Here is a 26471-nt window from a genome sequence, read left to right on the forward strand (position 1 = left end):
AAAACCGCACTTGTAATTCAGTACTTCATGTGTAAAGTATTAGGTTGTATCTTTTTGTATTATTATTCCGCATCCGCTGTGTCAGCGCTTCACATCGAGGTGATCGTTAACTCGTCATATAGCAGTCATCGTGCTCGTTTGTTAAATTTAAACAGAGGAGGTTTTGCTCATTGACCCATTCTCTCTGGCCATTGCCAACGGCGCCTATCCCTCAAAGCCCGGCTCGCATACTGCACTGCATCGCGCACCAGCCTCACCTACACCCGCGTTCCATTTTTCTTCCCTTCAGAATAACAAGGGTCGTTTACCAATTCGCTAGGGCTCACTGGATATTATACTGTGCGTGCGCGCTGGGTTTGTGTATGGGTTACACAACCCCCTTGCGTATGGAGATGGGGTGGTACCCTCAACAGTCATCTAAAAACGCATCTAAATTGCCCTGTGCGACAGAGCTGTGTGGGAGGTATACCACCGAGGAGCAAGATAGCTATCCCAGCAAGATAGCAGTTGGGGTACATGTGGAGAACGGGATGGACTCCCAATGCGAAACAAAAATAAATGGCCATGCATCGTCTCACTTCACTCTAAAAGTCTTCGAAAGACGATAGATAGTATTGTTACTGCCGCCTCTGCCACGCAAATGCACCTCTTCTATCCCCCTACCTCCCAATGTATTTTTTTTTGCTCAACGATGCTGATAAGTATGAAGTACGTTTCCAGATTCAAATTCTTCAGGCAACTATTCTAGATGAACAGCGACTACCTTTTACCCCTGGGAAGAGCTGTGCCATCATATTAAAAGCACAATTCTTGTTCAAAAATTCGTTTACTCCGGAAGCAAGCATGTAATTCAATGCATTCTTTTAATTATTCTAAAAACCACCGAGGCGTTTTATTGCTGTGAGCAGCGTATCTCTTCCTGCCAGCAAAAAAATTGGCGCACCTTGAAGTGTAAGGCTGGAGAAACAGCAGAGCTGGGAGTCGACCTAGCCTCTCCGTATGACCGCGGTGGAGAAAGGGAGCAGCTGGGCCCCAGCAGAGCTAAGCTTTTTTGGACGGCACTGTAAAGCAAAGACCATTAAAGTATGTGCACTGTTTTACTCAGTAGCAGTCGCCGTCATCCCTTTCGTCATCGTCTTCCGACGGAACAGCCGCGTAGGGCAAATCCTCTTGTAGCGCGTCCTCGCCCCGGTAGACCTCCACTTCTTCGTCAGCTGGTCGCGCCAACGCTGCACAGGTGCAAATGCATCGCCCTCGTACCAGCTGTACCTTCTGCCTTTCTTTTTTGTGCGGATGACGAGAACAACAACAAAAAAGCAAAAATCTATTTGAATCCATCTCCTACCAGTTTTGCTTATTGCACAAAAGGCAACGATGTTTTGTCGCAGCCGTGTCTACATGGTCATAAAACACGGGAAAATAACAGAAAACGGGCGTGTAACGTTGGCGGAGTCCCGAGTCTTGACAAGACGTTCTGTTGTTCCCGCCGCAGTATCACCCTCACTCCCAGCGGGTCAATCTGTGGGACGAACGTTGCGAACAAAATTCCTTCAAAAACAAGCAAAATAGAAATACGGTGGTGTCAGCGGACCCCTTTAATAGCATGTGCCTTTTTAATGCGCCTTTCATATGAGGCAGCTGATAATTTCAAGGATTAGGAACAATACATTAACGGGAATCAATCACGTACATGTTTCTTGTAAGCCTCAATGTTTCTGCCGTCCATAAAATGCGGATGCATTCAAAGTGGGAACACGTGAAGAAAGTATACCAAACAAGAGAAAAATGCGCTCTGACAAGGTGCACAGCCGTCGCCTGGACGACAAAAAGACGGCAGCCGACGACCACCCAAGAGCACGTTTCATCCCGTGAAATCGCCTGGGCACTCGGTCGCGGCGCGTAGCATATGCGTCTCTAGCAGACAAGACAAGGGCCGACAAAAATGGACCCAGTAGCTACTCTACGTGTAAACCGAACTTGCTGGACACGTGCTAACATGCATGCTTTCATAAGTCGAAAGAAAATTTTACCCAGACCTCACTGTAGCGCGAGAAATGCAGCACGCGCGCAGCGAAAAAAGCACGTGCCAAAGCGGCGGCAACCCCCGCTTACTCCCGCGGAGGGGAGAAGTGCAACGCCCTCCGGCGAAGCCATATCTCTACGCTTGTGCACCGTGCCAAGTTCCAACCGTGCGTAGCGCTCAACATCTCAGCGGTCATGTTTGTTCTCTTTAGCAGCGGCTCTAGTGCCGGATGCTGCTTTTGTTCCCCACCAGTATCACATTTCGTCATTCCTATCGCGATCCTACAATGCGTACAAGCAGTTGTGGGAATGGCGAAAGGACCCGCCAAGGCGCGTGTAAAGTCGGCGCAGGCAGCTGGCGCGCCGCTCTCTCTGCGCGCTATCCCCACTCTGCCTGCTTCTGCTCTTCTATCGCTCGCTCCTTGGCAGAGGAACGCGATAATTATCAGAACGGCTCGAGGATTTTGCCGACATGTTCCACCTATTGCTCACATATAAAAAAAAAGTGCATGGCTCCTCCCCGCTACGCAATGCAGCAAGAGCCTTGGGGAGGTTTTGGGCACCAAGGCCAGCTTTTATCATAGTCGTCAACTCAGGTCAGGAACTTGCACTGCAAAGCATTATGTTTACGTAGAGTGTACTAGTACACTCTAGTTTACGGCAGCGCTTTCGAGCAGACGCCCGCGCTATGCCGCAGGGATGGATTGCCGCCAAGCGGGTGAAAAATTTTCTCAGACCACTTGTGTATCATTAGCGATATAACAATCAGTTCCTTTTGAGCAAGCTGTTCTCTACAGGTAAACCAGAGTTACTGCAGGTAAACGACCCATCCACCTCACACCGATTACCCCCAAACCAGCGCATTAAAGCTTAGAGCGACTGGCAACAAAGAGCTCCCTGATTAGAAAGCAGAAACTAAAAAATATAACTCAACCATAATATGAGCAATACAATTTAAAACTACAATATAAAAATGTAACTAAACCTAACCTAAACACATAAAAAGTTATTTTTGTATAAACTACTTAATTTCGGCAACATTGCTCTAAATACTTCTTTCAAGTTCTGGCAACCTGCAATTATGTATATAAAAATATGTTTGTTTACTTTATAACGTGCATATTAGGCTGACAAAAAAAAAATAAAAGTTTAGCTAAACTAAAATAAAGTCAAACAATGCTTTTTTTTTCTCATGGCAACAGAAGTTCGGCCACTATGTCATGTTTTTGCATCGCTAAAATCTGGCAACACAGTTATACTCAAGTTTCAAATCATGTTTCAAATATGAAGATAATGCAGTTAGTTATTGCAGACATTATGAAGCTCACATTTACTTTTTGCATTCACATTTAATATTGAAGCCGTCAGGAATCTTGAGTCAGCCAGTTGTTTCAGCCATTGTGTGCTTCATTTGAAGAGAGCTCGAAGGTGCATCGGGTTGTGGCAGTCTTGGCGCTTTGTACGAGCGGGAATGCGTTGACAAGACGGGACAGCGACAAAAGGCGAGTGCGTGGGCGAGTGCCTGACCACCAACGCCAGCCTAGCCCTAGATTTTCCCTAGCCTGGTGCGTTTACAGCGTTTCCCTGCTCGCACCGCCCGCGCGCGGATGCGCCTTGTTCAGCGCTGGCTCCATGCAAGAGGTGCTATCAAATGTATTTCGCCGTAGAAGTCTTACCCGAAACCTCCCCGCAAATACTTAACTCGCCCGTCACTCCCCCGGTCAGTAGGTTGTCATCACGTGCCGTTAGGATGTTCGGAACGGCCAAAAGCTAGTTCGGTTCAGTAGTCATATGTTTCTCGAAGGGATCCTGGCGTGAGCTGCGTTCGCGGACGCATGTGCTGTAGTTGCGTAAGCCAGCAAAGAAAACGATATCACCACTTTCTGATGCGCAGTATTCATGCACCCGTTTTTTTTTTTTTTTTTTTCACGGCAATTTCATGCTTCACGCGCGTGTGTGCGTGAAATGTTTCTATGTTGGCGCTTCGCTTGCAGCATTGCGTTATCGCACACTAGTTCTTTTTAGTATGAATAGCTAGGCGAATTAGCACATTGCCAGACCACAAAGCGATGGATCAAGCAGGTAACCACAACGCAGTTATTTTCCTTATTTCAACAGTGTCGTGTTTGTATACGCGATAGTAGTAGTCAGCAGTGAATTTACTCAAGTTTATTGCCATTACGTGCAAAACTTGCTGAGGGGATGCTTTGATAGCTGAAATTGATACGCGGGGGCAAACTGTGGCAGGCCACTGCTATAGAATTTTGGCGCAACAACATCAGTGGCAATCCGCGACTTTATTTTCAGGGCCCGTAACGTTGTAAACTCGAATTGCTGCCAAAGTTGAACATTCAGTTATTTGCCAGCACAATGCTCCCGTTGACTACTAACAAGGGGACCAGCTGTACATTCAGCCTGTGTAGTTTGCTGTGGCATATATTCCTGTGATTCAGTGAGAGCAAACATTTGATCGATATTAGGCATGATGCTTCATTCCAACCTGCAGTGTACTATAGCCCTTGATTAGGGCACGTTGCATGATGCTGATTCCTGATGTTTGTCCACTGGTGCATGTTGAAGGTGCCCTGGTGGTATCATTATCCCTTGCCCCTCCATTACGGCACACCTCATAGTGCAAGTGTGGCTTTGGTACGTACACTTTGCAGGCATGGGTTGGTGTAAGGAGGTGGCGGTGCCTGTGCTCCAGGGCGCCATGCAGTCCCACCGTTGGTCCCGGAGGATGGGAAGAGCAGCATGTTGTTGCCATGGTGGGCAAATGGCTGATGCTCTATGTAAACCACTATATTGACCTGTGGAGACATGCATCTCAGGAGTAACAATGAAAGTGCATTTAGAACGTTCATGCTATTGTAGCGGGCGTCTGAAGCCAACAGCGTATGTACTCTGGTTCGTACTCTTGTGACTGGCAGAAAAGACAGGATAGTGGATGAGTGGCCATCTAGCTGACAATTGTATGTGGGAAGCTCGTTTTGGTAACCTTTGGCAGAAAGAGTATTAGGCATTTTGGAATGACGAACACGTGTATTTTCACCTGTCTAAAATAGTGTGGTCTCGTTTACCATAACAAAGCGATGGAAATGAATAGCTGTTGCCTGTGCCTGATTATTCTATTGTGTCTCTGCTATGCCATGATAGCTACGTTTGAACCGAATGCTTTATATGCATGTCTTCATTCTAGATAGAACCACTTTTTTTTAGCAAGCTTGTAGCAAGCAACCATTCCACGTTTGCAAAAAATGAGGTGTAGTCGACATTAAAAGTTATTACGTTTATGAAGTAATGCTGTATTCTTGTAAGCTACAGGTTAGGCTAATCTAGACATGCTGCCTTTCAGGAGCATTGATTTGCCTGTTCCCTGTTGCACTTCCTGCCACAGGGTTTGCATGTGGAGAGAGCCACGGGCTCTGCTTTTTTCGGAGGAGTGCCTGGTGCTATGTACTACTGAGCTGACACCTCCTTCGAGAAAACTGGACCTCCAAGGCAAGTGTGAACGAAGCTGGGAAATGTCAGTGCAGTTGTATCATTGACTCTGCGATATATATTGAAGGGGAGATTCGCATAACAACGTGCACACTCATATCTAGAGGCTAATTCTGAGTCCGTTGGTATAAAAACATGCAGCTACATGTAGGCATGTAGCTAAATGTGAGTGTGATCGTCAGTATGTTGAGGTAGAAAAAAAAAAACTCAAATATGCAAAAGCAAAAGGTATGAAACCAGCTGGGGCATCAGATACATGCGAGTAGCATATCATATAGAAGTTTGAAAAGAAGCAGTGATAAGCTTGTATGAATGCAGGTGCGTGCATAGTTGTGAAATATGTATGAATGGGTCCGCTTCTATTTCTTTGTTATTGTATCGCAATTTTCAAAAATAATTTTTAGCTGGTATTCAATGCATTTCTTCTTTTATCATGAGCCTTCTGCGTGGAGAGAAATTGTTTCGCATTGCTCTAATCTAAGGAATAGTCACATTCGCTGCTGCGTCTTCATTTCTGATGCCAATAGTCATTAGTATATAATGGCTCAAGAATAGCTTTGTTTATAAAAGGACAAAGTGGCATACTGTGAAGGTATGTTGACACATTCTGACTGGCTCTTGAGATCGCACAAGCTAGGGCATACATAAGCATTGAGAATTCAACACTGTTGTCATCTTGAATACCAAAGTGAATTGACGTACTGCTGTTACATTTATTTGTTTATGTGGTGACAAATGGAGGAGGTTTGCAAACTGGTCTTGGTAAATTGTTAGGTGGTATGCAAATTGGTGGTGATTTCAACTTGAGTCATAAGTACCAGCAGTTATGCCTAATGGGCAGTTAGCAAGGGCGTAATCTGTTGGGGTAACAGATGAGGCTGCTGGTAAGGTTAGTTCAGTAATTAAGTTTTGAATTCGAAGTGGCCTTCAGAGTACTTGAGTCTCTGTTATTCACGTTACCAGTGTTACTGCATGACTCATACCATCACAATGGATTCTTCATAGTCTCATGCTAGTGTCCAAAAAGCTGCATGAAATTTATTAAGTAAGGATTCAAGACAAGAACTTGTCTGCTGGTATGACTGGAGTCCTTTTAACTGAAGGAGTACTGCTATCAGTGCCAAAACAATAAAATACTCAAGGTTGTGGTGCATAGCCGGCATGATGATGATGATGATGATGATTTCTATTGGTTTCCCCTTTGTATCGGGGTGATGACATGTCATCTTACCAAAAAAGACTAATATACCTATGTTTTACACTTTTGGTTCAATACTAGCGCTGCTTAGGGCAGGCACAAAAAGCTTATTAGGCACAAAATACTTTTTTTTTCCTGTTACAAGTGGTAACTGTCCTAGGCAATATTCCCCTCTCTGCTTTTCGTCCACCAGCATTCTAATCTTCTTTTCGTCCCCTCGACAGCCTTGAAGTTAACTTCCTCTGTGATACCTTTAAATCCTAGGGCTTCTGACAGCCCAATATTCCCTTCATGTAGATTTGGATGGATACCCTCACATTCTAGCACGATGTGCCGCATAGTTTCTGTTTCTTTTCCGCAGACCACGCATACCCCATCATTTTGTGAATACTTCCCCACAAAACTCTTAGTTCGCAGGCAACCTGCTCTAGCCTCAAAAAGCAAAGCACTGCCCTGGGAATTATCGTAGAAATTTTCCTTTCTGATGTTCATCTTCTCAGCCCTGTACATCTCTAACGACGTTTTGGCTTCCATTTTTTCCCTCCATTTATTCGTTTCAATCTGCCTTGCCTCTTTTTTGGTTACCTTGGCTGTTTTGGATTCCCCACTGTTCTTTCCGTATTTCATCGTTAGCCTTCTAGTCTTTCTTAACCACTGCGTGTCCACGCTTTTCAAGTATAGGTACCTAAAAACCTTAGCTGCCCACCTTCGTTGATCCATTGTCCTCAACCTCATCTCAAAGCATATTTTACTCTGAGCTTCTCTAACTTCAAACGACGCCCAGCCCATATCTCCCTGAACTGCTTCGTTAGTTGTTTTTCCATGCGCGCCTAAGGCCAGGCGTCCTACCGTTCTCTGGTTTACTTCAAGGCGTGATAGAACGTCTGATTTTAAGCAGAGTACAGCATTCGCAAACGTGAGACCCGGAACCATTACTCCTTTCCACATTCCTCTTACTACTTCATATTTGTTATACCCCCACAGAGCTCTATGCTTCATTATAGCTGCGTTTCGCTTTCCCTTAACCTTAAGTTGCTCCTCGTGAGTACTTAAGTAGCTATCCCCTTCGTTTATCCACACTCCCAAATATTTATATTCCTTGACTCTAGGTAATTCGCCTTGCTGGATAGACACTACGTCGGTGGTAGCGTCATTGAAAACCATTATTCCTGATTTTTCTGCACCGAAATTTAACCCGAGGTCAGTGGCTTCCTGGCCGCAAATATTTATTAGCCGCTGCATATCGCTTTGGTTATCAGCTAAAAGAACAATGTCGTCTGCGTATAACATTCCCGGAATATGCTGTTGTACCACTTCGCCTTGCAGCATATGGGTTAGGCTAAACCCTACTTGACTTTCTTCCAGTTTCTTTTCTAACCCTGCCATGTAAAGCATGAACAGTATTGGGCTCAAAGGGCATCCCTGTTTCAGTCCCCGATGGATGTTGACCTGCCGGGTGCATTTCTGTCCTTCCCAAGTAAGGTGCACTCTATTGTCTTTATAGATTGCTCTAAGGAACTGTACTAACTCGTCATCTAATCCCTGGAGTTTCAACATTCTCCACAGCCGTTCTCTGTTTACGTTGTCATATGCCCCTTTAATGTCCAAGAACGTAATCCATAGTGGTCTATTCTGTGCTTTTGCAATTTCAATGCATTGCGTTATCACGAACAGATTGTCATCCAGTCGCCTGTCTTGTCTAAATCCATTCTGCAGTTCCCCAAGTATTTCATTTTCTTCCATCCATGCTTGAATTTCTGATTTTATCGCCTGCATTACGAATCTATACACCACTGACGTTACTGTGAGTGGTCTGTATGACTCAATACTGGCTTTGTCTCCTCTGCCTTTATATATTAAATTCATCCTACTTTCTAACCAGTCCTCTGGTACTTGTTTGGTTTCTATTACCTTATCTATTGCCCTCATAAACGATTCCTTACTTTTAGGTCCAAGTAGGTTTATCAGTTGCATTGGTATTCCGTCCGGGCCCACTGCTGTCTGAGGGGAAACCTTTTGCTCTGCTTTTTTCCAATCAAGGTTGCTCAAACTTATTTCCCTTTCCGCAGTCTTTTGTGGCGCTGATGTTATCGGTGCAGGTTTCCCTACCACTATTATCCTAAACTTCTCACTAATCACTCGATGAATATGCGCCAACGCGTGCTCTCCTTCTAAATGTTCCCCCTCCTCATCAATCAGGAATTTTTGATGGTTATCGTTTTTTGAGCTTAGTGATTTTACATGGTTCCAAAACTTCTTGGATGCGCTTTTGTCCTTCTTCCGTATTTCTGCCATCCATTGTTCGCTTTTCTGCTTGATCTTAGCTTGCACCATTTTCTGCACTTCTAGTTTTTTCCCACGGTAGACATCCCACTTTTCCTTCACTACCTCCGGTTCCATACTAGTTCTTTTTGCTTCTCTATGTTCTCTCGACGCCTTTCTTCGCTGGTCGATAGCCTCTTTTATTTCCTTATTCCACCAGCTTCTCGGCTTTCTCTTCCCTTTCCATCGGTTTCGTTCCTTTTCTTCATTAATCTTACCCTTTATGAACGCAATTACTTCATCGTAATCCCAATTTTTGCCTGGGTATTTATTGATTTCATCTTCCAATCTATCAGCGATGATCTTTAACTGCTCATTATTCAAATTATTTCCTCCTATTGTACCTATTTCTGCATTTGTCCGGGTTGCGCCTCCAAAGTGCAAGCTAAACCGCTTGTGGTCGCTTCCTAAGCTGTCTGTTCCATTTTCATCTATCCTCATTTCCCGCAGCCTTCCGTATACTGTCTCGGATACTAAACCGTAGTCTATGCTGGACTGCCTGTTACCGCTTTCCCACGTTATTTGTCCGTCACACTTGCTTTCCGTGTTTACTATTACAAGCCGGTTTTCCTGACATAGATCTATCACTAGAGAACCGTTGTGGTCTGTGTATCCATCCAAACCTTCTATATGGGCATTCATATCTCCAACTATGATTATTTCGCCCGAATCTTTGAACTCGTTTATATCTCTTCTCAAACAGTTTACCATTTCCTCATTTTCTTCCTTAGCACTACTTCCGGTCCACAGATACACCACTCCTAACCATGTATTTTTCCCCTCTATGGTGCCTCTAACCCATAGATGCTCTTTACAACTTTCATGCACTCTCTGCCAGTCGGTCCCTTGTTTAATGAGCATGCCAACACCTCCCCCTTTCTTCATTCCTGTGGTCCTGTTGCAACCTTCCCAGACATAATTGTCTATGATAGGTGGGGCTTCTAGGTCCCGGAGGTGAGTCTCGGCTAAAGCGTACACGTCTATTCCTTCCCGTTCAAGTTGCTTTTGAATTTCCACCCACTTATCTGGCTTTCTGCCTCCCTGCATATTTATGTAGCTGATTAAATATTTATTGCATTTGTTTTTCCCTCTCCGCTTACGGGGTCTGTTTTTGTCGTTTACAGAGTTGTTTGCTCCATTGTTTCCACTTAAATGGCTTCTGTCAACGCTCTCAGTTACGTCCGTAGGTTCTCCGTTTAGCTCTAGGCCTGGCTGCCTCCCCGCGTTGAGTGTGCATGTGTCTCTCGCTTCCCCTTTGTCTCCTAGTTTGCCTTCCTTAGCTGCGCGGGGCCCCCTAAAAAAGCTACCGCTCTCCCACCTAAGCGCCACCCCACCTCGTTTCCTAGCCTGGGGCTGCAGTGAATCCCGTCCCACTGAAAAGCTTGCCTATGTCCGATGCTGCCCACTACCCTGTTCACGTCTATCACTTCAAGCCCAAGTTCCCTGCCGCACCTCACGATCTCGCTGTTAGCAGCGAGTACTACCCGTTCGGTGTGCACGCCCTGCTTCATCACCTCCGGCACGGTGCAGACAGCAATGCTCACATTTGGGGCCGTCGCCCGCAGGTCCTTTACCCCCTTCGCTATCTCCTGGCCAAGTTTACCCTCCTCTCCCTTTAGAACATCGTTAAGCCCCGCGGCAATCACCACAAGGTTTCTAGCTTTACTAGACAAGGCCAGCTGCCCCTTCGCTGCAGTCATCACCGTCTGCATCGTTTGACCTGGGAAACACCCCACCTTCACACGCTTATCCCCCTTTACCCTTTCCACTATGGCAGCGCCGCTCCTCTTCATGTTAGAGTCACCCGCAATGATTACCACGCTATCATCTGCCACGTGCCGCTCTTTACTGGTACCCGGGTTATCGACTGGTTTTGCTGTCCTATCTTGCAGCACGTGGGAGTAGCTGTTGCCTTTCGTTGCTTCCACCCCCGGTGTCACCTCGGCGCATGCCTCCGCTTCGCTGCATGGGCCGAGGTGGTCGTCATTTGTTGGCGAAATGACGCTCCTTTCTAGCTTCCTCTCAGCTGCTTCTAACTTTCCCTCAACGGCCCTCCGTTCATCGCGTTCGTTACTTAGCGCTGCCTCCAGTTCTGCAACCCGCTTAGCTAACCCCGAGTTATCCGCTTCTACGCGTTCTAGCCGCGACACCACTACGCATAACCGACACGTACCTGCCCCTTCGTCTGCCTCGCCGCCATCCCGCTGAAACTCCTCTGCGTCTACGTGCCGCGGACAGCTACTACACTGTACCAGCTTTCTACGCGCCATCTCGGCTGAAACCCCGACACAACGAGAAAGAAACCGTGCAGGTAAATACTCAGCTTCGGCTGTCCTCCGCTGTCTCTGCCGTTTCGCTGTCCTTCACTGCAGAAACACGCTGTTGTCGGAGCACCAGAAAAGCACGTCCGAACAGGTCGACTGCGCACTGCACACTCAAAATATAAGTTCTCCTGCGCACTTCTCACTCATAATATAAGCTGCGCACTGCTCACTCATACATAAGTTGTCCTCCCCCCCCCCATCATGTAGTCTATGTTGTCCCCTTAGCCAAATTTAAATGGTGGCATTCATGTTAAAATTTCATTTATCTTATACCACTGGTATACAGTCGAACACAGGTGTATCAAACACAGGTATATCAAATTGTCGTCTATATTGAACAGTCTGAACATCCCCTTGTAAAACTGTGCAAAAGTATAGCTCTGTTGTGCACGTGTGCTGAACTCTTGATCATGGGCACATTCGATATATCGAATGCTCTGCCGTAAGTGCCGATGCGGACATCACCGATGCTGAAGAAGCGAGCCCGATTAGTGGCCCTGACAATGCTCCCGAGCTCCTATAGGCGCCGTGCAGTGAACAGAGGGCGACACTGAGCCGCGACACCCAGCGCCGCCATCGGGGAGAAAGAAAAAAACTGAGTCGGCCGCCGCTCGCCAGCGTGCTCGTGTTTCGGTTGCGCTCCTGATTGGCGGCACCGGATGAAATGTAGAATACGCAATTTTTAACTTTTATATTAACTAAAACATACGGCAGTAATTCTACCGCACCGGGCTAGGAATAGACTGAAGGACTGAACTGTTGACTACGAGTACGGAGGAAGGGGTCAAGTGATATTGACTTCCCAGCATAGCCAGAACCAGGTGGAGCATTTCGTGCGCGCGTTTTCACGTTTCCACATTGTTTTTTTCAAGTGAATTTGTGTTTCAGCTAGAAAGCACAAATTAATTAGCTGTTCACAGCATTGGAGAGAAGCCGTTTTGTTTGTATTCTTGAAATCGGACCACCGTGGTTTTGCGAGTACGGTGCTCCGTCTCACAGGATCGATTGTTTGGGTGTAGTGCGGTCTGTACGCTGCGCTACGTGCTAGAGCATTGACTTCAAAGCAAGTATAATTACCTTAAATACGTGGGCTCCAATGTGTATCAGGCGGGTGCGAAGCATCGAGATTTGCGAACGAACTGGCGGTGATTTTCGATTGATTTATTGTGCGGTTCAACCCGCCGACGCCCGACAGGCTATGAGGCGCGCCGTAGTGGAGGGATCGTGATTAATGGACCTCTCCCTGTATGTAAACAACGTGACGTCACGAAGCGCACGTGCGCGACGGGTGGCGCCTGCTCGCGGCGGCGAAGTGCGGTGGCGGTTGGCAGAACGCGCCTGCTTCGACGGCCCGGCCTGGCCGCGCGGCGCCCGAAAGGAACGATGCGCCGTTGGTTCGGGCCGTCACTGGCCGCCCACATTGCGGGTGGGGGTCTAGCTATCCTAGCTGTGCCCGTCGCACCTCCATGTAGCTGTCCGCATTTACAACCTCCGCAACAGTTTCGTTTAGCGTGCGGTCAACTGAAGGGCGACGCTTTCGGATAATCTGTGCGCGACAGCCTAAACGAGTCATTCTGAAGGTTGGTGCTGTTGCAACGCATTCCAAGAATGTTTTTTTTAAGATTCTTTGTGTTCGGACACATGCCAAGAAGAGCTAATTCATTGTTGATTTCGAGGTCTCAATTAAGCTAAGCGCGGTGCCTCAGGCAGCGTACGTATATGCTCCCTGTTCTTGGTCTCTTTGCGTCGCCCGGAGACAGTGGCGTACACACGATTTCATGTCGAGGGGAAAAAGGAAAGGTAAAGCATGAAAGGATTAAAAAGTAAAATAAGCAGCAACTAAACAAAAATATGAAGAGCAACAGCCAAAAATTATTCCAATAAAAACATTGCAATGATGTCGTTCTCTACGTGATTGACCGATTGTTTTCTTACCTTTTTCCCCAGTGAAATCGCGAAACGGTTCATCCTCATTGTGTGAGTAACATAGCAGCCACATATGGTTAGTGCGCATAGCTTGCGACAGTGCACTGAAATAATTTTCGGTAGTCATTATTTCATGATAGTTAAAGTTAGTGTCTTTGTACGCCCGCTGAATACGAAAGCGTCGGGAGACCGCAACAAAAGAATACATTCACTGAGTCTGTTCGCTTAGGGCAAACACATTTTTCGAGTCGCGTGAGCTGCCCATCTCGCGCCGAAGGCACGATGCTATATGTGAGCACGGTAAGCATCTCTGTGTTGCCGCATCCTCGAGGCAGAATATAATTGTTAAAGGTAAAAATTTATTGCACTTACAAGCAATGAATTTCGTTCGTCTTGAACAGAGCCCCCCATAAGACCAAACTTGTCGTCGATCTGGCGGCAGGCGGCTATCGCGATCCCTCGTCGAAACATTTATTTCGTGTCGCCTAAGCAGGTTAGGCATTCGTGTTTTTAATACAGGGCTCTACCTCCTCAAAACATGACAATATTTCGCAGCAAGAAAATTTCCGTGTGCCCCCTACCCCCGGCACTATTTCACTTGACCAAATTTCTGCTGGTGCTGCATGGTAGCAGATGGTTGATAAACAGCATCATGGCACGAATCAGCGCGGACTGCCAATGTAGACGGTATGACTGCGCTTTGGAGAACAGCAGAAGTTCGATTAATTGATTGATTGATTATAGGGTTTTAACGCACCGACGCAACGCAGGCGATAAGGCGCGCCGTAGTGGAGGGCTCCGGATTAATTTTGACCACCTGGGGATCTTTAACGTGCGCCGAAATCTCGTACACACGGGCAGCAGAAGTTCGAGAATGGGAAATGTTGCTACGAGTAAGAGCAGACCATGTCGCTGCTTTGGCTGCCAGCCTCTTCGGCACATTGCGCGCATCCACAATACACGCCGAATTTACCGCTTCGGGGATTCCGAAAAGTCTGATGCCGCTGATTTTGCTCGCAAGATTTGCGTAGCCGAGAGCACAGCAGCCCGCTGGCATCAGAAAAGCCAACACGTAAACAAAAATTCCACTTTTGCGCGCGGCTAATGCAGCCCCACTGCATACGCCCCGCGCGCCGGTCCGAATGTATTGCCAACCACCCTCCCGGCCACACCCAGCACGTGCGCTTTCCGTGACGTCACGGCCGCTGCGTGACGTACCCCGGGAGAGGTCCATTGTGACTACCTGGGGATCTTTCACGTTTCCGGAATCTCGAACACACGGGCGTTTTCGCTTTTCGCCTTTATCGGAAAAGCGGCCGCTGTGGCAGGAAAACGAACCTGACGACGATTTTCAATTTCATGGCTTGAATTATCGCCAAACATTCCCAGAATGCGCCCTGCTCCTCTCCCCTGACAGTTCGTTTCCGCTGGTGCCAGTTCGTCCCACCCCGATATCACGGAGCGAGCACGTTTTCTTGCTCCGCGAACGAGGTGAAGCAGTATTGCCTCATGAGCGAAAGGAATTACTCAACCTCTCCTTTTCCGTGGTGGTGGTGGTAACACGCATTTATTTTATGAATACATTCACAACGTACACGGGTTTCGCTGCAAGCCCGCCAGGAAATGCCCGTGAACGATTTAAGACTACCTCTTCCTTTTTACGGGGTACGCAGGGCCTCCAAATATTAGAATAATCATAAACTCCGTTTATTTTTTATTGTTCACTGATGTTGCTGTTGTGAGCCCCGTTAAAACGACTTTGTTTTATTGAACAGCATTTATTTGCAGTGCAAAAATCCCACATGCATTGCTTTTATATATCTTGTACTGACGTAGGTATTTCGACTTTTTGACAGCTTATTTTCAAACAAATGGCGCTACTTTGTTTAAAAACAATCATATTTTTTCCATAAAAGGGGTGAGATGTTGCAGCCATCAATTAGTTCTCTTGCAATTAAAATACGGCTGAGTGTTACGTGCCGCATGAATTTTCATTATAAACACCGCGGAAGACGCATGCACGATGCAGAGAAACCAACCAATTTATTGTAAGCTTACGACTATTAACAGCTGGCAAACCGATATACTTTACTTTGACAGCAGCATGTAATCTGCTTGGTAGTCATCGCCGTTGTATTTTCTAAAAATTTCACGGAGACATGTGCCGCCCGTGAGGCTGTGACCAGCCTTCCCAACTCGGACGATTCAGGGCAGCGAAGGCGGTAGCTTTCCTTCTGGGCTTTGTTTCTTTTAACGCCTCTCAGTCGATAACACTCCATCCTGTCGACATTGCAGCGTATCCCACAAACTTAAGCCACTTATAGCGCACCTAACCACTTGATAGACGCCTTTGCAAGGGCGCGGGCACAGTCTGTAAAGCAGGCGGCTGGCCAGGACGATGAGGCTCGGCCTACCCAGTGTTGCGCGGAGGCGCGGTAGATGGCGCTGCGCTCGCTCGGCAAACTTGACTGCACGCTGGAGCTATTGCAGCCGAGCTTGCATCAGTGTTCAGGTTTGGCACTGTTGTGGCGCAGCGTGCACCACACTTTTTCATTTGAACGTTGTTAGTAAGCTTAACGACAGTCTAGTGAACTTTATGACACGAAAGAGGAACACAAGTGAATCTCCCAGACTTTTTCCATGTTAAATAAAGTTCTGTGTTCGCTGCACTGTGGTTTGAATTTTCTGTGCTGTCAGGAACAAATTGGTAAGCTACTGCTTGTCGCAACTTTGAAAAGCTCTGAGATGCGCGGAGCTTTCAGGTAAGCTTCAGATGGGCATATTTTATATTTCGAATTATTGATATATCGAACTTTTTCACGATTCTCTGGGAGTTTGATATACAGTAGTCCCTCGTTATAACGAAGTCAGCGGGACCGCCAAAAATTTTGTTATAAGCAGTGTTTCAATATAAGTGACAGCTCAAGAAAAGCTAAAGCATTTGATCTTTAATTGCGCACAGCTGTGGAGAATCAAAGCACAATGTATTCAGTGAAGCAAAACTTTATTCAGGTGCAAAAAAGGCAGGTAGCTTTGGCTGTTTCAAGTTCTTGCTGGGTGCGAGCCACCCCTGCTCCAATTTGGCAAAGCATTGCATGACACTGTGGTCACTGCACATAAAAGTGGCAGTGGCCACTTTTATAGGGGGAGTGCGGGCATCACTGAACGTTACGAGAGTTTTGCGCTGGAAAGCGCCGTAATTGCAGTGGCTCGAGTTTGAGGTTGTGTTTGTTGAGGTAAAAAAAACGATTAACCGTTCATTGTGGGTACTCAGTGCAATCATGAAAACCGACCGGTTTTGCACTAGGAACTTTTCATGATCACTGGGCAGTCTTTTCCCGAGCTGTGCAGCGATTAAGTTTGCGACACAAGAGTTTTTTTGACGCCCTGTTGTCGATGACACTGCTGATTCTATGGAACGAGGTTCAGTGTTTGCACACCATCTCGTCCACGCCATTGCCCAATGTCTAGGAACAAAATTCAGTGGCCCTATCATGCATTTGGACCGTTTGTCTAAAGTCGGACGGGGCGAATCAGGCATGACCGGCTCGAGAAAATCACCGGGAAAACCAGCTTGCATTGACCTGCCATGTTAACAGCCTGACTCGCCACTGAGTCGCCGCCGCTTTGCAACTCGCTCGCCACTTTGCTCTAAGCGCGTTAAGGTTTTCGTGAGCTTCGAGTAATGCAGCCTAAAATGTATGTGTTCGGGTTGGGATTAGAAGAAATTTCTACTGAAGTGATTATTCGAGTCAAGCGATTGCGTTAGAACGAGGGATTACTGTATCTGTGTTCAATTGTATCCATGATTTTATTTCGGGAGGCATTCTTCATCATTTCAGCTGGGTTGCCCATTCCTGCGCTGAAACTCATGGCATATGCATAAGCTTGGAGGCATTCTGGGAAGAGTGGGGCTTTACCCACTCACGTCTGCCTGTGCCACTATGTCACACCAATAACGCCTTCCCCCACCCAGTACAGACTACAGCATATGCACATGATAATGCGAAACATCCTGCGCCACCCAAGCCAACATTTAAATGAGTCCCTTTCTGCTTCATACAACGAAACGGAAGTACTGCTTGCCCAGTGATCACCTTTCTTCTTGATGTAAAAGCTCACAATCTTTCTGTCACTTACTTCTCCTTGGAATTTGAGCTCTATTGAAATGTGGAGCACCAGGGCAGACCCCACAATGTGTGGGCACGTAAGCCAAGTTACCTTTTTTATACCTATAACATGTTCCCAGAGCCAGTCATCAATGGGACAAACAGTTTGTAGAGTGTAGGACTCGGCTGTTTGCAGTAGACCTTAGTTGGCTGCAGAAGCTGTAAAATAAGTTGACACGAGTTTTTTCCAGCATTAGAAAATCTCCAGACCTTCCTTGCATGTTCTATGAATGGCTTGTGAATTTCACCCCCTGCGTTTTATGCTCAAATGATCTCTGGCACAGCACAGCAGCTGCATGCACAGCAACTACATGCACAGCAGCTCACTGTGGGGGCAGATGTGTTCAGTCTGTGCTTCCGTGAGTCCTGCCTGTCACGAAATTTGATGGTTATGCAGGTGGAGGGATGCCGTGCACCTCCAGTGAGGGCTGGTCCTCTTCAGCACTGCTGGGGGGGCTGCTGAAGATGGGGGCACTGCCTCCATGAGACACTTCCAATGATGCACCACAAGCCTTGCTGCCAACAGGAGAGCCTCAAAGCAGCAAAGAAGCAGAATGAAGGAGTGCTGTGAGTGATTCTCAGGCGGTGATTCTCTCGTGCCCTGACAAATGCATGGCTTGAAAAATTTTGCTGTTGTGTCTGCAGGTTCACAGGACAAAGCCCACACTTGTTTTCAGAGAACAGCTCTCCCTCACTCTTTGTTTAATATATGTAAGAGTCAGACCACCATGAACTGTGCACACAGGGGAATGCCTCCTGTGCTGTTGGGCCCTAGCTGTGCCTAGACAATATGCAGACACAGTTTGTGTGCAGTCATACTGAACAAAGCGTACAGCTCAAGGGATTATTACAGGCTCACTACATCACTGACACTTAGTGAAAACTACGACGTGGAGAAGGAAGGGAATGATACCAGAGCTTCCCAGCCACCCATGAAACATGTGCCCACCTTGCAGGCACTCGTACCCTCCATACGTACACAGGTCCGAAGTGCGGAAACTGGGCCCCACCCCTAACCCCTTTTCTAACCCCTTTCCTCAGAAGGTATGACGTTTTGCAGTGAAAATTTCGCCTATGTTATCCGCTTTTTTTTTTCTCGCATGCCCCTCTCGTTTGCCCCTTGAGTTGCGATTCAGCGAGCGGTTAGAAGCGGTCGCTGGGTCTACTGGCATCGCGCGGGTGGTCTCCGCGGCTGCGTCAGCGCACTTGTGGCTTGCAGGGTGCATTTTTGCGGGAAGAAAACGCTCCATGCGGTTCATGCTGAGGCCCGCGTAGACGATTAAGCTCCGAAAGAAACAGAAACAGTGCGCTAGCAGTGTATGCGCGCCACGCAGTTTGTAGGCAAGGAGCTCGCTCACGGTCCGTGGCTTGCTGCATTCACGGCATTGGGTGGCCCGTGTCGCCGTTCGCGTTTTAGTGAGACCCCGTTTCGGCACTTGCATCTCTAGAAATCTTCTTCAACTAAAATTTCATGCCTAGTTCTCCATGAAACTTCGTTACAAAGAAATTTCGGCAAACGAGACTTCGTTACACCGAGGGTGAAAATACGTGGTGTGCATACACTTGAGGTTACGAAAAATTCCGGGGTTCGTTACATTGGAGTTTGTTACATCGAGATTTAACTGTATATGGCTGACATCGTGCTGAACTGTTTGTCATTTGTCAAGGATCTGCCCAAAGTGGCTGTGCGGATGGTAGAGACACACAAACTGACATTGATGTGCACATGCACATGGAATAGAATTCCAATCTGCAGGGATCCTTGTGTTTGCCTCCAGCCCTGATTCCGGCTCCTGCATGTGGTTGGGGCATCCCTGCTGGTGGCCCCCCTGTCCTGCTCGCCACCCTTGACCTGGCGTTGGCCGACCAGTTCGTCAGGGCCACCCTGCCAAGTGTTATCAACTTGGTGGTGGGAGCCCTGGCGACCGATCCATCCTTTACTGCAGCTATCACAGCGGAGGTCCGGCGGGCCACTTCCTGGGTCGCTGAGGCAGTGCTCTTCGGCGAGGACCTGGCCCTGCCACCGGCCCTTTGCGAGACCTTGGAGGCGGTGGCGGAGGAGGAAGGCCCGGAGCGGATGGAGGTGGCCAGGGAAACCCCGGTGAGGTTGGAGCACAGCGGAGACAGTGCCGACAAAGGGGACCTGATTAAACTTCAATAAAGTAGGTCAGAGGAGATGCCGCATTCATTTTTTACTTTTGGATTGCCTGTCGGTGGGTTCATGACCCCATGTGATGCGCGCTGTACTGGCTTGCTGTGAGTGTGTGCACTGAGGAAGGAGGACCAGTTTGTCACCTTCTCTCGCGCCACCCTCTCTCCAACCGCTGGGGCAGACCTCCTCTCTGCCCGAGCTGATGAGCAGCATGCGGGAGAGTTCCACTGGGACTCTGCTCGGAGATTCGATCGGGACTGGTCGCAAGGGAATCCCTCCACTCCCCTTCGTGCGGCTGCGGTGACAGATATCGAGGTCTGAGTCCCCGCAACTTGAGCGACCTAACGGAGCCCTTGTCTCCCCTTTAGCAACAGGCGTGTTGTCAGGTTTATGCCCTGTATCTGCAAGGCAATAAAGCCTGACTTGGATAGCTGGAGTCTACCTACCGCATGTGAGTACTTGAACCTATGCGCGGCTTCGTACTCCACTGGGCTAATGCACGGCGGGTAACACTTTCTCTAGCGAAGCTTGCCAGTGTCATCTGTTGTCCTGTATGTTAACCTACAACTAGCCAGTGTCATCTGTTATCCTGTATGTTAGCCTACAAATCATAAAAGTGTCAAGGGCATGAGTAACAGTACCAAAGAATCGTATTGTACCTAAACAAAAAATCATTTCATTGCCTTTGTTAAATCAAAATTTTGCTGTTCTGGCAAGATCGAACAGGTTGAAATAAAGAGTTCTGTGTGCCCTGTCATTTGTTGGGGAACTGCCCAAAGTGGCTGTGCAGATGGTAGAGACCATTTGACCACATACCTTTCACATCAGCACATCAAGCATTAACCGAAACTTGTGCGCCGTAATCATTGATTTGCAAAGCAGTGTTTCGAGAATGGTTATTGGGAGAAACACCCAAGTGCTTTGGTTAGTACCATGCAGGAAGGCACGTACCACTTAGGTAGGACCATGGTGTTAGATAGTTAAGGTGACTGAATGCGCGGCTCCCCCAAAGGAGCGGGCGCATCGAGTTAACGACCGTAGTTCGCGTGCCTCCGAGAGAGGGCGGTGGCGCACTGCGGGCCATTAGCGGGCCGCGATCGCTGCGCGTTTCTCCTCTCGCGCGCGCGCGCGTTTCACTGTTGGTCGTGGTGAATTCTCAGGTGTCGTGTTTTCGACTTGTCAGCGCATATGTCTTTCGACAATGGGAAGAAAGTGCTTTGTACCATGGTGTAATACCGGTTACAAGTCCTGCCAGCAAAAGTTTTCCCTGTTTTCGGCCCCGAAAGACGAAGCTCGCCTGAAACTTTGGAGACATGCCATTCCGCGGAAGGATCGGATCCTTCAAGCGTCGGACCACGTGTGCGAGCGACATTTCGAGCCCCGCTTTGTCTCAAAGACCTGGACGGCTGAGTACAACGGGAACGTCCTTGTGAGTACCCCACGTCGAGCATGCCTATCTGACGACGCAGTGCCATCGATATTTCCTGATTGTCCAGCACACCTCTCCAAACTGGTAAAACATCGGAAGAGACCAGCGGTCAGGCAGCCTGCCGACGTTCCTAGGCAAAAGCGCCTTCATCGGGCTGATAGGACCGAGAATGCTGAAGAAGCAGTTGATCCCAAGAACAGTGACCTTGATCATGCAGGACCTTCATCCAGTGAAAGCACCGATGCGGCTCCCTTCGAGGTTGGCGCTCCGGAAGTCATTCCGTCAGCCGAGGGGTCTCGTCAACAAGTTTTAAACAACTTGTTCGAGCTATCAGCCTCCGCAGTTCTTCCGTCTATATCATGGGGCTATCACAGGCGGGACACGGATGGAATCCGAAACGTTGCTTTTACAGAGATGCAGTGGAGCACAAGTCCAAAGCTGCGCGGACTGAGCACACACGCCGCCAGTTCTGCGGAGAGCAGTCATTTGGTCACAACAAAGGTTGTTGACATTGACCAGAATATGCAGGTGTCTGTAGTTGTGATGGGAAGGCGCGTATCAGTCGATGCGTTTCACATCCGGGATGATGTTGCTACAACGGAAGATGTCAAGACGTTTCTGCAAAGCTTGCATGAGATGCCTGTCTGTGGCGGAGGGCCAAAGACAAGTGTGTATCCGCTGGCACATCCAGAGAGCGCATCTGTCGATGTATGCAATCGGTGGCGACACAAAAAGTGCCCCCTTCTTGTTCGTGGGAACAACAGCACATGCAAGTGGTGCTCAAGTTTATCTGACACACTCCGTATTCGTCAGAAGAGGGAGATGGACAAAAGAAGTGGAACCAAACCCACCAAGCGCTTTCGTTTCTCATCTGTACCAAATAGTGACAGAATGCTTGCTTTCCGCAGAGCAAGGAATGCACTGAAAAGGTCCAAAGAACGCCTGTTGAAACGTTTGAAGGTTCTTAGTGAAGAGCTGAAGCAGGCCCAAGCAAAGATGCAAAGCATGTCTACGGAAGTGCTTAACGAAAAGCTGGGGGCACTGAAGCTGCCTGCACCTCAAGTGGAATTAATTAAGGAATGTGTGTCGGCTGCCAAATGCCGAAGCAAGAAGAGCAGACGATACACTGAGCATTGGATTTTGATATGCTTGCTTTTGCATATTAGAAGCCCATCTGGGTACTCTTTTCTACGAGACAATGAGATCTTGCCGCTACCTTGTGTGACCACGGTACGGAAATACCTGTCAATGCTTCGGGTCAAATGTGGATTTGACACTCGTTTTTTTTCGGCCTTCAAGAAGAAGATAGCCACAAAGTCATGCTCGGAGCGTCATGGCATATTGGTTTTCGATGAAATTCAAGTAAGGAAAGAGATGAGAGTAAGCGCTAAGACAATGACGTATGCAGGATTTGCGGACTTTGGTGAAGCGGCAAGCTCTTCGGATGAACTTGCGGATCATGGACTGGTCTTCACCTTTCGTGCGTTCGGTGATAGTTACTCTCAGCCAGTCGCTGTGTTCGCAAGCAAAGGACCAACAAGAGGGACAGTTCTCGCACAGCTAGTAGTGAAAGCTATTGTGCTGCTTGAGGATGCAGGAGTATTCGTCGATGCAATTGTGTGTGATGGTGCTGCAACCAACAGGGCCATGTGGAAGCAGTTCTGTGTAAGTGGAGAACTAACCTGCACAAGAAACTCGTTCGTTCACCCTTTGGACGATAAGCGCAGTGTTTATGTGTTTTCTGATGCACCACATTTGGTCAAATGTGTAAGAAACCGCCTCCTGAAGCAGAAGGTGTTGCGGACTAACGTGGGGCGCGTAATGTGGGCACACTACGACAAGCTGTATGTTGAGGACACCAAGCTTCCTGGCTACCTGAGGGGTTGTCCAAAACTCACTTTTTCCCACATGAACCCATCTAACACAGAGAAAATGAGAGTCAAATTGGCCACGCAAGTGTTCAGCAGGAGTGTAGCTAAGGGCCTTGAATACTACTCAAGCAGAGGAGTGTCAGGTCTGCAAGATGTGAAAGCCACTGTGGATTTTACGCTAAGAATGAATGACTTGTTTGATGCACTTAACCGAAGTCATCCAAAGGAGGCACTGAGGCTAGGCGGTAAAGATTTGAGGGTGCTAGCTTCCTCTCTGCATTGGTTGAACACGTGGGAGAGGGGGCTTGTTTCTGGCACAATATCACGTGAGGACTTTTTGACAGAGTCAACAGCTGAGGGACTGCGTGTGACAATCCTGTCTGCCATTGAGCTTTCAAAATATCTTCTTGAGACTTGTGGTTTTAAGTACGTTCTAACAGCCAAGTTTAATCAGGATGTGCTCGAGAGATTTTTTGGAATAATTCGCCAAGCTGCTGGTCAGAACGAGCACCCTTCGATGCCGACTTTCTTACAGCTTTACAACATGCTGTCCATATACAGCCTAATTAAGCCGCCCAAATTCGGGAATTGTGAGGTCCAGAACGCAAACGAACCTCAATTTCTGGCGCTCTCGGATTTCACATCAGCTTTTCAAGTGGATTGCGACCAAGAAACTAAACTTGAGGAGCTGAAGCGAAAGCTTGATGGTCTGGTTGACGCAGATGTAGAGTGCGAAGATGCGTTTGCTCATGTGTTCACAAGTGGGAGTGTGGAAGATTGTATTGTTTATTATGTGACAGGGTATTTGTGTAGGAAGCTTCTGAGGCACACGGTTTGCTCACAATGTAAGCTGGGGCTTGTCTCACAGACGACAACCTCAGAAAAGCCCGAATCTGCTTTTGTAAACTGCAAGACTCGTGGAAACCTGCTGCACCCTACTACCAACGTGTTTAATCTGGTTCGCGCCACAGAAACTTGCTTTCAGAAGCACTCTGCGAGCAAGTTTGCTTACGAGCAAACTCTGGATGAGGTGATGGACAACTTTCATTTCTCATTTCCGTGTGCCGCTCACAAGACCGACATAATCGCCCAGATATTGCATTATTATATCTCAATGAGAATGAGGCAGTACTGCAAACAAAAAGCGCACGAAAGGGCCAACAAAACACGGGAGCTCAGAAAGAAATCTAAGCTGGTGTAATGCCCAATTTCCGTACTGGTGACTGATTATTCGTTGCTGTTTTGGGGGTTTTACGTGCCAAGAACACCTTATGTATATGAGACACGCCGTTCTTTATTTCTTTCATTTACCTCAGTCCACTGCTGTAAATAGTTCAATAAAACTTGTCTTCACTTGTTTTCTTTATTTCTGATATTGTGCTGGAACAGCAAGAATGAGGAATGATTTAGCCTGCTTTACCGGCTGCAGAAATCAAGCTAGGAGAGTGCGTACCAATGATACCTCGCTACAGCGAAGATTAAAGGCTTACTTGGATCTCACTCATCTACAACACGTTCTCTAAACGCTCGTAATTAACCGCAATGCTGACATTTGCGTTCGGTAGGAATCCTAGATTTCCATTGCATTGCGAACACGCGCTATGTTGCGACTGATCGCGCCTTAAGCGACTTACTTCCTGAAAAGCAGACAACACTTGAACCATTCTGTTCGCAATACATTTCACTGCTACTCTTGTCTTACTTGAACCAAGTTCAATGAACTGGCCGGTCCGCTAGAATATGTTCATTTTTCACGCGCTCGAACCCGCGCCGCACCTTCCTCGCAGCGGCCCGCAGCCGCCGGAGCGGCCCGCTATGGCCCGCAGTGCGCCAGCGCCATCTGTTGCGGCAATCGGAAATGCGGGCGTTAACTCGCCGCGCCGGCTGCCTCCGTCGGCTCACCTCTCTTTATCTAACACCATGGGTAGGACAAGTGCCATGAGCTGGTGCCCAGTGGAAATTGTTCCTTCTGCACACGACGGAAGCGGGTTTGCGTACGTACTTCGTGATAGCTGCACAAGGCTATAGCCTGTATTCAATAGCGAGGAACACATGCAGGCAACCATGGGAGTGCGCCGTCACTGGTTACGTCGGGCTCCGCAAGATGTCGGTACTTGTCCGTGCTAAGCACGATATGGGTTGGACATTCCAAGCTCTAGCCCGCCGAACGCAAAGTAATGCCTCGACTCCAATGGGAGTGCGATTAACAACAACTCGGTTGACCCCACCGTTGAGAATTGGGTTGAAACGGAGCGGACAACGCACGCCGGTGTTATTTTTTTCTTCGGCATGCGGCCGCAGTGGCGCAAGCCACGCCATGTTCGTGGCAGTTCGGCCATGTCTGTGGCCATTTCAGTGTTGCCAAGCCAAGAAATTCACAGCTAAACTTTTCAATGAATACCACCTATAGAGTGTAAGTTTCTGATGCTTCCTTCATGCATTTCTTCATGACCATGGCGGCACTGCAATAAAGAAGCTTTAGTGATCTGTTTTTTAAACTTGGAATCTTGGAATAATACCCCTGCTACACTAGGTTCCAAATGTCATTTGAACCAAATGTCATTTGACTCAAATGCCAAGTTGTGCTGCTACACTAGGTTTTCAAATGCCATTTGGCTCAAATGACATTCGAGCCAAATGAGCACCGAGAGAGACATTTAAGATTTCAAATGCCATTTCCAGCACTCTCGGACGCAGCGTTTTCGATCGGCAATAAAAAATATAATACTTCCGTACGTAAAACAAACAAAATATTGTTGTTTGTGGAACTTTCTTCACTGTTTATTTACTTAAAATACGAAATCAACATATTTAATTTTCATACTCTCAAAACCAGTGGGTCAGTTGCAAAAAACACAAACAAAAACAACGCAAGGCAGCCATATTTAGAGTCAAAACTGGTGTCTCTTCTAATTTGATATCATTTTACTGCCTCGGACTGCTCCTAAGTTTGATTGTTGTATTAGTATACGAAAACGGAACGGGGCAACAACAGCGCCACTACAGCACAGCGAACAGTTGTGAAAGCTTTCAAATGCCATCGAAATTGTAGTGTAGCACGGCGGATTCTGAATGGCATTCGAAGCAACCCATTTGAGTCAAATGACATTTGGTTCAAATGACATTTGTACCCTAGTGTAGCAGGGGTATTACACGGGTTAAGACAGTTTAACATCCTATATGTTCTCTGCTCCCTCAGTTTGTGTACTCTAGAAGCCACTGTCTACAAAATCATGGCAATAAGAAGCAGGTAGTCACTGAGAGTGTAACAAAAAATGTAAGCTGTCAGTTTGTAGCTGTTCTTCTAGACCCATTCCCTGTGTCCCCCACGCACACTCCAAATTCTCTATTCTTGATGTTGTGTGCCCCTCCCATCAGCCTGTATTGTACAAAGTCCAAGAAAGTGCGTCATACCTAGGGCAGTCAACGTGAAAGCTGGCTACTCACAAATTTAACGGTTTCGGTGAGGAGTAATAATCTATGAACCAGATTCTTCTCTATGAATAGCTACTATATACTGCAGCGCCAAAAGTGTTTCTTTGTGTTAGCGTAGATTG

At 47.5% G+C, this 26471-nt stretch overlaps 1 protein-coding gene and 1 pseudogene across 1 annotated transcript; both read left to right on the forward strand.

Moving 5' to 3' along the window:
• The first annotated feature begins 3749 nt into the window (after positions 1 to 3749).
• Positions 3750 to 19623, forward strand: LOC144164700 (uncharacterized). Its single transcript, XM_077695005.1, has 5 exons — positions 3750 to 4104; positions 4689 to 4790; positions 5420 to 5523; positions 17860 to 18029; positions 19241 to 19623. Exons 4-5 carry the CDS (start codon positions 18017 to 18019, stop codon positions 19621 to 19623), a joined length of 396 nt encoding a protein of 131 aa, XP_077551131.1. The 5' UTR covers positions 3750 to 4104; positions 4689 to 4790; positions 5420 to 5523; positions 17860 to 18016.
• A 920-nt stretch (positions 19624 to 20543) lies between these two features.
• LOC144164706 (uncharacterized) lies at positions 20544 to 21968 on the forward strand (annotated as a pseudogene).
• Positions 21969 to 26471: the final 4503 nt, after the last annotated feature.

This window comes from Haemaphysalis longicornis, unplaced genomic scaffold (assembly GCF_048455015.1).
Source record: "Haemaphysalis longicornis isolate Haplotype H1 unplaced genomic scaffold, Haemaphysalis longicornis Haplotype H1 scaffold_135, whole genome shotgun sequence".
Classification (NCBI taxonomy): Eukaryota; Metazoa; Arthropoda; class Arachnida; order Ixodida; family Ixodidae; genus Haemaphysalis; species Haemaphysalis longicornis.